At 42.9% G+C, this 12,342-nt stretch overlaps 1 protein-coding gene across 1 annotated transcript in view; it reads right to left on the bottom strand.

The window, feature by feature from the left end:
* LOC136884884 (probable peptidoglycan muropeptide transporter SLC46) overlaps positions 1-10,672 on the bottom strand; it is a 431,764-nt gene extending 421,092 nt beyond the window's left edge. Inside the window, exon 1 of the mRNA XM_067157189.2 lies at positions 9,727-10,672. Coding sequence (XP_067013290.1) covers positions 9,727-10,672 — 946 coding nt within the window. The remainder of the gene's footprint in view (positions 1-9,726) is intronic.
* Between the last annotated feature and the right edge of the window lie 1,670 nt (positions 10,673-12,342).

Below are 12,342 nucleotides of genomic sequence, written 5' to 3'. Positions count from 1 at the left end.
AGCAACCGAAAATGTTTCATAGAAAAGCAGCACGATTCGTTCTGAGAGATTCCCAACAAAAGTGTAATGTTACGAAAATGTTACTAAATTTGGGCTGGGAAGACTTGAGGTAAGGTGACGAGCACCTCGACTAAGCGAAATGTTTCGAGGTGTCAGTGGAGATATGGCTTGATTAACATAACTACACGAAAATTGATTTTTTAATGTAGGAATGACCATAAAATAAAGTTGGAATTCAAGAGGATATATTGGGGCTGATACTCGTCTACAGGAAGAGGAATTAGGGATTGAAATAATGTATCAAGGGAGATGTTTAATAAATTTCCAATTACTTGGCAATAATTTAAGAAATGACTATGTAAACAACTAGCACAGAATCTGCCACCTGGGCGACTGTCCTAAATGCAGATTGATTGATTGATTGATTGATTGATTGATTGATTGATTGATTGATTGATTGATTGATTGATTGATTGATTGATTGATTGATTGATTGATTGATTGATTGATTGATTGATTGATTGATTGATATCTTGGCTAAAGCAAAGCCTTCTCCGAACAGGCAATGAAAACCTTTGGAGGAGTAGAAAGTACGATATACACTAAGTGAGGTAAAGTGGTTAGTTCGATGTTCGACCACCTTTGCTATGCGAAATTAACTCGGAATCAATTGTTAAGCAGGCTGGGTGAACCTCAGAGATATGGGCATTGCCAGAAGTGGAAATCTCGTTTCTGATTTTTTGGACTTCCTCACGGGGAATTCGTACCTAAGTCTTTACGACCGGGCGAGTTGGCCGTGCGTGTAGAGGCGCGCGGCTGTGAGCTTGCATCCGGGAGATAGTAGGTTCGAATCCCACTATCGGCAGCCCTGAAAATGGTTTTCCGTGGTTTCCCATTTTCACACCAGGCAAATGCTGGGGCTGTACCTTAATTAAGGCCACGGCCGCTTCCTTCCAACTCCTAGGCCTTTCCTATCCCATCGTCGCCAAAAGACCTATCTGTGTCGGTGCGACGTAAAGCCCCTAGCAAAAAAAAAAAAAAAGTCTTTACGAGAGAACCGAGCACACGCAACTAGGCAGCCCCTCATACATAAAATCGCATGCAAGTGATACTATCAAAATGATTAAGTGTAAAAGACTGTTTCCGTTTGACGATTCTACAGCATTAATCTCTGTTATCTTGGAGGTAATTTATCGAACACTTAGATGGCCAGATTAACTTTTCTTTTGAGTTTTCGAGTTAGAAATAAGGTCGCTGTTTTCTACAATGCACACAACTAGATCAGATAAAGGCAATGCACACAAACACTGATCGGACGCGCAGTTGTGAGCTTGCATTCGGGAGATCGTGGGTTCCAACCCCACTGTCCGCAGTCCTGAAGATGGTTTTCCGTGGTTTTCCATTTTCACACCACGCAAATGATCCGTATTGTGCGGAATAAAATTACTTGTTTAGGCTGAAATCATAACTGATTTTATTGATGTCATCGATAATTTCGCTGATGATCGTGGAGCTGGTCAAATCGCATTCAGGGACAACTCGTTTTTCGTAGTAGAAATGTAAAAATTGTGTAATTCTATCTTAGATCTGAAGTTGTGTGATTCTAGGATATATCGTCATCTAATCTTCTGCATTCACCATATTACCCAGTCCGTTCTTTTATCTTCGATCATATATTTGTGATTTGACATAAAACCTGGCAATAAATTTGCCATGCTTCGACTGTATCTTAATTAAGGCGACGATCGCTACCTTCTCACTCCTGGCCCCTTTCTGTTCCATCGTCGTCATAACGCCTATCTGCGTCGGTGCGACGTAAAGCAAATTGTAAAATATATATATATGCCTCCTGGCTTACTTCAGTTACATCACGTTCTCGTCTATCTATTTTGCCAATCCCCTGATGATTCAAATAAGGAGAAATAAAACGATCGAATCCGATGCCAGACAGCACCTCACTCGAAAGGGGGAATTTACTGAAAATCAATCTGTATGTCTGTGTCTAGCTCCTAGTAGCTACCTAGCGCTTACAGGTAGGTATTAGCATGCAAAGGCATAGTCACAAGTGATTTACACTTCCGAGCAGCTTATCTCAAGGTAGCTAATACAGAGTTTTCCGTATAAAACCTTACCGCTCACACGCGGCTGAGCCAAGGCGGGCCGACTACCTGGCTGGCTTCTTCCCACACCCACGGCGCACCTGGCTGTCTGGCTCGCTTCCTGTTCTTCACTTCCTGCGCCGTTGTCAGAAGTCCGCGTTCGTTTACGAAGATGAGAAAACAGTTATATTTAGAGCTGCGTATTTTAGTATGTAAATATTATTATACAGTAAATACGAATCGGCTCGTCACGTTCGTACGGAGTTTGTCAGGAGTCTCTCGGGGCAATGTCCTTTCCAGAACTTAAATTACGATCTTGTGAATAAGTTTAAGACTACTAGTTGAGTGGTAAAAATACGCGAGAACGTACAGTGTTAAGAGAAGGAAAATGAGATGGAATTTTCCGCAAAACTTCGAAGTTCAGCCAAAAAAAAAAAAAAATACCGAAATTAGCACAGCAAGTTGGAGTTTCAATGACTTCTGCAACACACATAGCAATAAAATTATCAAAACTCAAACCTTACAAATGCACACGTGCTCACGAGCTGAGCCCGCAGTGCGCGTGCGTTATTGCGAGTGGCTTCTGCTATCAGTAACTGAAGGATCAGTCGACCCTCGATTTGTGTTTTTTATATCGAGGCATAATTCCGCCTAAATGAGAATATCAACATTCACAATACACGCTATTAGTGTTATGACAATCCACATTAACTAGAGCAAATTCCTCTTTATTACAGTAAAATCGGAGTTTGGTGTGCGATTAGCGCAACACGCATAATCGGTCCGTATTTTTTTTTTTTTTTTACGAGGATACGGTAAATGGAAAGCATACCAAAAAGCCATTCTCACCCCATTTTAAAATCAGCCAACAGAAGAACAATTATAATTATATTTTTGATTTCAACAAGATTTCGCAACTGCTCATACATCAGAGGAGTATATGGGTACAATTTCGGAAGTGTGTGAAGATAGAGCGATTAGTGCTGGTTTATGAGCCTCCCACTCCCCAGATCTAACAGCCCGTGATTTTTATTTGTGGGGTTCCCTAAAGGACAAAGTATATCAAAGAAATTCACTCACATTGGGGGAAAACCGAGCTCGATAGCTGTAGTCGCTTAAGTGCGCCCAGTATCCAGTAATCGGGAGATAGTGGGTTCGAACCCCACTGTTGGCAGCCCTGAAGATGGTTTTCCGTGGTTTCCCATTTTCACACCAGGCAAATGCTGGGGATGTACCTTAATTAAGGCTACGTCCGATTCCTTCCCATTCCTAGCCCATTCCTATCCCATCATCGCCACAAGACATATCTGTGACGGTGCGACGTAAAGCAAAATAGCAAAAAAAAAAAAAAAAAAACATTGGAGGAAAACATCTGAACTGCAATAAGAAATTTACAGCGGCCGAGCTAAATATCGTCAATCGGCATTTGATTACCTGGTACAATGCGGAAGGACGACATTCCCAGTATTTGTTATGAGGTAAGAGTTTGGTTTAGTTTAGTTTCTCACACTGTGTATGCATATTTATAGATTTAAGTCTTGTCCTCTGCTTCGACAATATGAAAGTGACTGAGGTATGAGCGATGCTTGTAATGCCATTCCTTATGCAGCCAGTTCCTGCTATGAACGGTGCGAAAATGTTGCTCATATGGTTGGTTGGTGCAAGGCAGACTGGTATGTAATAGTACCTTCTGGCTCAGCGAGGAAAGCAACGGGAATTATTTCACTCTTCGTTTCAATAGTACGCCTCTTCAGTGATGTCTAGGTCATCCATGACACCTAATGGTGGGGCTTTCGGGGATCCAACCAACCTTCGGGCTGAGAACTGAACGTACAAATATATTATTATTATTATTATTATTATTATTATTATTATTATTATTATTATTATTATTATTATTATTATTATTATTATTGAGGGGCTGCCTGGCCGAGGCAGTAAAGGCGTGCTCGGTTCGCCCGGAAGGATATGGGTTTGAATCCCCGCCAGGAAGTCGTAAAAGTTAAGAAACGATATTTGCACTTCCGGAGGTGCACATGGCCCTGAGCTTCACTCAGCCTACACCAATAATGAGTACCAGGTTAATTCCTGAGGGCAAAGGCGGCCGGGCGTAGAGCTAACCACTCTACCCCATCACATGCCGAGGTTGCGAATAGTGGAAGCCTTTACCTTCCACCTCTCCAAGGGCCTTCCTGGCCTGTACGGAGATGATTTTGCTTTGCTATTATCATTACTGTTATTACAGTACATCGGTCTACATTCGATACACTTGATAGTCACTACATTACATAAAAACCCGGATTATATGACGTGATTCACACAATTACAAGCACATAGAAATGATGATACCGATCGAGCTGGCTGCGCGGTTTGAGTCTCGTAGTTCGAATCCCGCTGTTGGCAGCCCTGGAGGTGGTTTTCTGTGCTTTTCTGTTGTTACAGGATGATGGTGGAACTGTAAGGTCGCAATAGCTCCCTTCCCAATTCTAGCCCCTGCCCTATCTCATCGTCGCCGTAAGATTTTCCGTTGTCGGTATGACGTAAAACCAATATAATAATAATAATGTTTGCCTCTGTGGTGTAGTGGTAGGTGTAATTAGCTGCCACCCTCGGAAGCCCGAGTTCGATTCCCAGCTCTGCCACGAAATTTGAAGAGTGGTATGAGGGCTGGAACAGAGTCCACTCAGCTTCGGGAGGTCAACTGAGTAGAAGGGAGTTCGATTCCCTCCTCAGCCATCCTCGAAGTGATTTTTCGTGGTTTCCCACTTCTCCTCGAGACTAATGCCGGGATGGTACCTAACTAAAGGCCACGGCCGCTTCCTTCCTCTTCCTTGTCTATTCCTTCTAATCTTCCCATCCCCCTACAAGTCCCTCGTTCAGCATAGCAGGTGAGGCCGCCTGGGTGAAATAATGGTCCTCCTTCCCAGTTATATCCCCCGACCCAAAGTCTCACGTTCTAGGACACTGCCCTTGAGGGGTAGAGGTGGGATCCCTCGCTGAGTCCGAGGGAAAAGCCAACTCTGAAGGTTAAACAAAAAGAATAAAAATAAGAATAAGAATAATAAATTGTGGCGATGTTCCTTAAATACCTATAATGAAATAGCAACATGCCATATTACAACCTGAAAGGTGGTGAACATTTAAAGAGTCTAACACAGCGACACATCCACCTGCTCATGAAACAAGTCACGGATTACTACGCATTGTTGTACTTGTCCTTGAGAGTACCTTCTTGTGAATAAATCTGTGCCGGTGTAATCCTCCACAATCGATTAGTGGCAATGTTAGTGGCGATCCTCGACCTACAGGCATGAACAATAACCTTACGTAATCTTACAAACGGCTGACCACATCGTGCTAAGAACAGTAAAACGTGGAATGCATTGGCACCATTGCACACATGACTTCTCCATCAATCACAGATAAAATTCAATGAAGTAAATCGCTATAGGGTACAAGATGAGATGCAAGTACATAACTTTTTCAGATTGTTAAATACTATCTAGTGCCATAATACCCGTTCTAAAAACATGCAAGTAAGCTTGTAGATTTACGTGATTGCTGATAGTCACAAGAGCTCAAGTTTTACGAGGAATCCGAGCCACAGAGACACATGTTGGCAAGGGTTTGAACAGCAGAGGCCTAGGCAAGAAACTAATAACTAAACCATTCGGCAATCACAATATAATATTTCCTTCTAGTATTTAGTCTCAGTACAATAACCAAAGCATCACTACACACAGCAATATCCTCCGCCACAATAATATGCAGTTTCCTACACACGGCAGTTGCCACCCACCCTCCTCGTAAGGTCCGTCTTACAAGGGCCGTACCAGGCTAAAAGTAACCACACGAAATCATATCAAGTACATTCCTTGTCTGTAATGAGACGTCTTCTCTTTCCAACGCGTATACATTCAATAAGTCCTTTAAATGTCGATTCCGATCGTCGTCTCTCCAGTCTTCCTTGTTTCACGCTCAAATTCTTGGGTAGCCTCACATGATTCCAGTATTGAAGCTGATTCTTATGTACAAAAGTTCACTTCAGAAGTTAGTATTCATTAATTATCATCCTCCTTTCATTGTTACCGTCTACCTGGCGAGTTAAGGGCGCGCAAATGCAAATGCAGGCAAATGCTTGGGCTCTACCTTAATTAAAGCCACGGCCGCTTCCTTCCCACTCCTAGCCATTTCCCGCCCCATCGTCGCCATAAGACCTATCTGTGTCGGTGCGACGTACAAGTTCCTACTGGTAAACATTCACGCTCTACTGATGTGCTTGCTTCCCAAACTAATCTGTGTAAAAATGAATGGAGTATGGCTTTTAGTGCCGGGAGTGTCCGAGGTGGACAAGTTCGGCTCGCCAGATGCAGGTCTTTTGATTCGAAACCTGTAGGCGACCTGCGCGTCGTGATGAGGATGAAATGTTGATAAAGACGACACATGCACGCAGCCCCTGTACCGGCGAAATTAACCAATTATGGTTAAAATACCCGACCCTGCCGGGAATCGAATCCGGGACCCCGGTGACCAAAGGCCAGCACGCTAACCATTTAGCCATCGAGCCGGACATAATCTGGGTAACACACTATATTTTTATAGGTAAGTATAATCTGGGTAACACGTACCTATAAAAAGAGAAGTGTACAGATAGTTACGTCTATAGACTCACGTCTTCCCGCCTATCTCTACTATGAATTTGAAGCTTCTTTCGAGGTTTGGAATGGACTGAAATCCATGGAATAGAAATAGTTTAAACCGCACACTCGGTATCCTCGACATAGCCTTACGATGGTTTTGGTCCAGCCACTTTCTACGTAATTCAAAGCCTGTCACAGCACTACTACGGTTATCAGATATAATTCCCATAGATGGATGTCCCAAGACGCTTACATGAAACAACAAGCAATCATTTAGGATTAAATACTTTTAAAATATCATGTCCGGCTCCTTGGCTTAATGATCAACGTGTGCAGAGAGCTCCGGGTTCGATTCCAGGTCGGCTTGGGGAATTTAACTGTGTATGCTTAATTACTATACATTGGGTACTGTGCTTTACTCTTCACCTTAATACACTCGTCTTCATTAACATACCACTCTACCAGAAACAAGCAATACTAATACTCCAGCTTCCGGTCACAATAAATTGGGGAAACGCCCCGGAAGAGGAAGACCTGTAAAATACCAAGACATTAACCAAGGTGTTTCCTAGCTTAGTTTCTCTTACTAAACCTGCGAGAATATACAAGCATTTGAAATGCCCACATTCTCTCTTTCGTATTCCATGCTGTAGTCTATGGATGATACGAGTCCAACGTGGTCAGCGAGAGGACTCGTTAGCTACATTGCATGGATTTCGTGACCGGGTCCACTGCCTCTCATACCGCATCTTTCTTAGTTGGTCTCACTGAGTGAACCTCACTTCAGCCCTCCATCCAGCCATTGAATTGGCCGGTAACGGAAATAGGCAAGCAACCCCCATACTACAGTGCTGAACCATTGTTTGATAAGTTTTGGAAATACTCAGTAGCGTAGCCAGGTTCAACTGATGGGAGTTGGGGGGGGAGAGGAGGGGAAGTATAGTTACAAAAGGATGATACAACATAATGAAGGTGCTTGTGCGTCTGTGTGTATATAAGGACACTGAAACAAGTGAACTAAGTTGATATTCAAATTACAACACTCTACAAAATCTTACATTAAAAGTCAGGTTGTGAGTTTCACAAATAGGAAAAATCCTCTAGTTTTAATTACTGCGTTGATGGGGATAAAGTTCCTTTTGGCAATCATTGTAAGTATCTAGGTGTTAATATAAGTAAAGATCTTCATTGGGGTAATCACATAAATGGGATTGTAAATAAAGGGTATATATATATATATCTCTGCACATGGTTATGAGGGTATTTAGGGGTTGTAGTATGGATGTAAAGAAGAGGGCATATAAGTCTCTGGTAAGACCCCGACTAGAGTATGGTTCCAGTGTATGGGACCCTCACCAGGATTACTTAATTCAAGAAAAAATCCAAAGAAAAGCAGCTCGATTTGTTCTGGGTGATTTCCGACAAAAGAGTAGCGTTACAAAAATGTTGCAAAGTTTGGGCTGGGAAGAACTGGGAGAAAGAAGACGAGCTGCTCGACTAAGTGGTATGTTCCGAGCTGTCATTGGAGAAATGGCGTGGAATGACATTAGTAGACGAATACGTTTGAGTGGCGTCTTTAAAAGTAGGAAAGATCACAATATGAAGATAAAGTTGGAATTCAGGAGGACAAATTGGGGCTAATATTCATTTATAGGAAGGGGAGTTAAGGATTAGAATAACTTACCAAGGTAGATGTTCAATAAATTTCCAATTTATTTGAAATCATTTAAGAAAAGGCTAGGAAAACACAACAGATAGGGAATCTGCCACCTGGGCGACTGCCCTAAATGCATATCAGTAGCGATTGATTGATTGATTGATTGATTGATTGATTGATTGATTGATTGATTGATTGATTGATTGATTGATTGATTGATTGATTGATTGATTGATTGATTGATTGATTGATTGATTGATTGATTGATTGATTGATTGATTGATTGATTGATTGATTGATTGATTGATTGATTGATTGATTGATTGATTGATTGATTGATTGATTGATTGATTGATTGATTGATTGAGAACCAGAACAATATGATCAAGGTCAACAGTTTTACAGCGAACGGTATGTTAACATTACAATCTAAAATCCAACTTTTGAGGCTTCTTAGAAAATAGATTCAAGAGATTTGTTGGTTTTACAAATTATGTCCCCGTGAATGTTTAACACACTGAGTCAACTTCCTACCTCAGTCCGGTGATATTTTAAGGTACTCAAATACGTCATTTTCGTGTTGGTAGATTTACTGGCACGCTGGCCCGTATAAGAACTCCTGTGGGACCAAATTTTGGCACCTTGGCGTCTCCGAAAACCGTAAAAATAGTTAGTGGGACATAAAGCCAATAGCATTACATAATTATTATCCTAACACTGATCCTTCGAAGAATAAAAATATCAGCTAAGAAAGAGTCATCAGAGGAGTTTTTAGCGGCATATGGCCTCCGGAGAGGTCTGGTGAAAGTCCTTCGAGTTGACGCAATAAGGGCGACCTGCGCGTTTGTGGGCTCTACCTAAGATTATAATGCTGAAAACGGCACAATCCCCCAAGCCAGAGGAATCAACGAATTAATGTTAAAATCCCAGACGCGGCCGGGAATCGAACTAGGGACCCCTTTGACCAAAGGCCAGTAGGCTAAGCATTTAGCAGTGGAGCGCGAATTTGAGAGCAGTGAAAAGGAAAGACTCCCTAGTCCTCACAGACTTGTAACTAAAACAATATGACTAGAAGAGAATGACAATTGGCCAAGTGAGTTTCCATAGGGAACACGTTAAACGCGTTAGACTCCATTGAGGTCTCGTGATCTCCACTTCACGGTCACAAATTATGAGCCCATGAGAGTTATTTTCGCGTCATTAATTGTAAATACCATCGTTTTTTATTTCTAAAGGAATAAGGAATCCGAACTTTAAACAATAACATATTTTAAATAAATAAAATTGATGTTTGTAAAAATGCCAGTGCACAGGAAGTAGTTGTACTCACCGTGAAGGGGTCCTATTATCACCATGCAGCACACCATAAGCATGATGACCCTCCGGCGACGGTCGTGCTTGTCGTTCTTGAAGACAACCCTAAAAGTCTCGGCCACATGTTTGAGATCCACCAGCTCGTGAAACCTCCAGCATTTCTGTTGTTCCCTCTTCTTCTTCTCTTCGACAGACAAGGGCTTCCTTTCTTCCTGAATACGGAACATGGTGTAGCAGAATATGATGGTGTACAGTACGGCCGCGATCGAGAATATGCCGTAGAATCCGATCTTGACGTAGAGAATACCACTTAGCGCCATGCCAATGGGCACTCCTATGTGATTACAGAGGCTGACGAACCCTATGCGCACAGTACGCATTTTTACTGTTGTGATATCCCCTATGTAGCTGTACACTGCCATGAACATTATAAACCATCCGCCTGTTAGTGCAGGAAACAGCGCCTCAACAACCCCCGCCACCTCCATCGGCAGCTCATAGAAGAAGTAGGTGCAGAATATGAGCCCGATGCTGGTGAGAAACTCCCCTACTATAGGCATTAACATCAAGGGTTTTCTTCTGCCCCGGCGGTCTGACCACGAGCCTAGAAAGAGCATCAGAATAGAGGGAAGAGCTGATTGAACTATTGTCTTCCACATGATCATCCCTGCCACAAGCTGCTGCACCTTGGTCTCTTCAGCTTTGTAGTTAGCTGTCTTTCTCGCTGTCAAAGCCTGACATACTTCGTCTCCATACTTTAAGTTAACATAACACGCTTTCTCCAAGTTTAAGTTCTGTGTTGCAAGACTTGCCAGCACGCTAGGCATGATATAAAGAGCCCCTATAGGCTCTACAGTGATATGGGTTATCATATACCGAGCCTTCTCCCTGAAACTCAGGTTCTTCCACTCGACCTCATGGTCCCCGGTCGCAGAGCTCGCGGCGTGGCGATCCTCACTCATGGCTGCTTCGTCCCAAACTGAGGCGTGCTGCTTGCCAAGCGCGTGGCCTCACAGCCAGGCGAAACTACACTACATTTCACCACACGGCAATTTGAGCGAATTAACGAGCAGAAAAACTCCACTTGTTTGCGATATGATTCGGGTGTTACATCCGCACATTATGAAACTCCCGTAATTACGGTTCTGGCGAAGAATTTTCCCAGATATCACGCAAAAAAAAAAAAAAAAAAATCTCATTAACAGCCATCAAAATTGTCAACAGTATGGCTTTTTCTGGTAAATGACCATTCGCACGAGTTTTTTACTGTGAGAAGAAACCGAATGAAGACTCTATAATGGACAGATAAGGACAAGGTAGTGGTGGTGGTAGTGACTATTGTTTTAAGAGGAAGTACAACTGGCCAACCATCCCCTATATAATATTAATCAGAGAGAAAAATTGAAGGGATCCGACACTTCAAAAAATGTAGATATCGTCCAAAGAAAGACAAGCACCACGAAGGGCGTGAAAATGACACTCCCTGGGCCTCGAGTGCTTTAATACCGTCGGGGTCGGAAACTAACAAGAGTTGACCAAGGGAGGTCAGATAGGATGGATGAAAGTGAGGAGCCTGGCGTAAATAAGTGGAAGCAATGCCAGGACTCAGCTAAGGGCCTTATAGTCGTAAACCCAGGGTCCAAATTTCAGAGCCCCTGGGGCCCCTTTTAGTCGTCTCTTACGACAGGCAGGGGATACTGTGGGTGTTATTCTACCAACCTCGCCCATAGGGGGGAGTAAGGACAAGGAGTCCATATCAGTACCACGTGCAGGTAATGCATGAGTCGATAGAATAAAATATAACCAGGTGTATTATCGTCCAGCTGCTTGATTGAATGGTCAGTATTGGGACTTCGGTTCAGAGGGTACCGGGTTCAATTCTCGGCCAGGTCTGGAATTTTAATCGCGTCTGATTAATTCTACTGATTCGGGGACTGGGTGTTTCTTTTTGTCCCAACATTCTCCTCTTCATATACAGTAACACAACATACCACCGACCACCAAACAAACACGCAATAGTGATTACATCCCTCCAAATAGGGTTGACGCCAGGAAGGGCATACGACCGTAAAATAGAGCCAAATCCACATATGCGACACAGTGCGCACCGGCACAAGTACGGGAGGAGCGGTAGAAGAAGATGTATTAACGTGATCGATCAGACAGTCCTTATTAGTCAGTCAAACATTTTGGGGGGACTACGAAATGCCCCACTTTGTTGAATGATAATATTTTTTCATGGAAAACGACTTCAATTTTGAGAGAAAAATATCTCTCATCCTTTCAGTGGCCACGTCGATCGACGGCGTCATCTAGCTCACTCGTAGTTTTGAAGACTGAAGAACATTTTCTGTCTTTTTAAGTCCTGAGCCCGTAACCTAGCTCGCCTGGTCGCCATGATCATTAAGACGTGAAGTCTGTATGGTAGGACACTTTGGTTAGCCGGTTCGAATACCATTGATCACCAGCAGAATCTTGAACTGCAGGGTAGGAGAGGTGGTGGTTTATAATTTCTGACCACTAGATAGCGTGCCAAAAACTTGGATTCAGTTCCAAAACTCTCCCTAGTGCTCGTATTGATTGAGAGCATATGACGCTGTTGATGGTGATTTGTCCGTCAGATGGAGACGTA

This window comes from Anabrus simplex, chromosome 1 (assembly GCF_040414725.1).
Source record: "Anabrus simplex isolate iqAnaSimp1 chromosome 1, ASM4041472v1, whole genome shotgun sequence".
Taxonomy (NCBI): Eukaryota; Metazoa; Arthropoda; class Insecta; order Orthoptera; family Tettigoniidae; genus Anabrus; species Anabrus simplex.
Note: the sequence above shows the minus strand (reverse complement) of the source record. Positions and strands in the feature narration are given on the sequence as shown.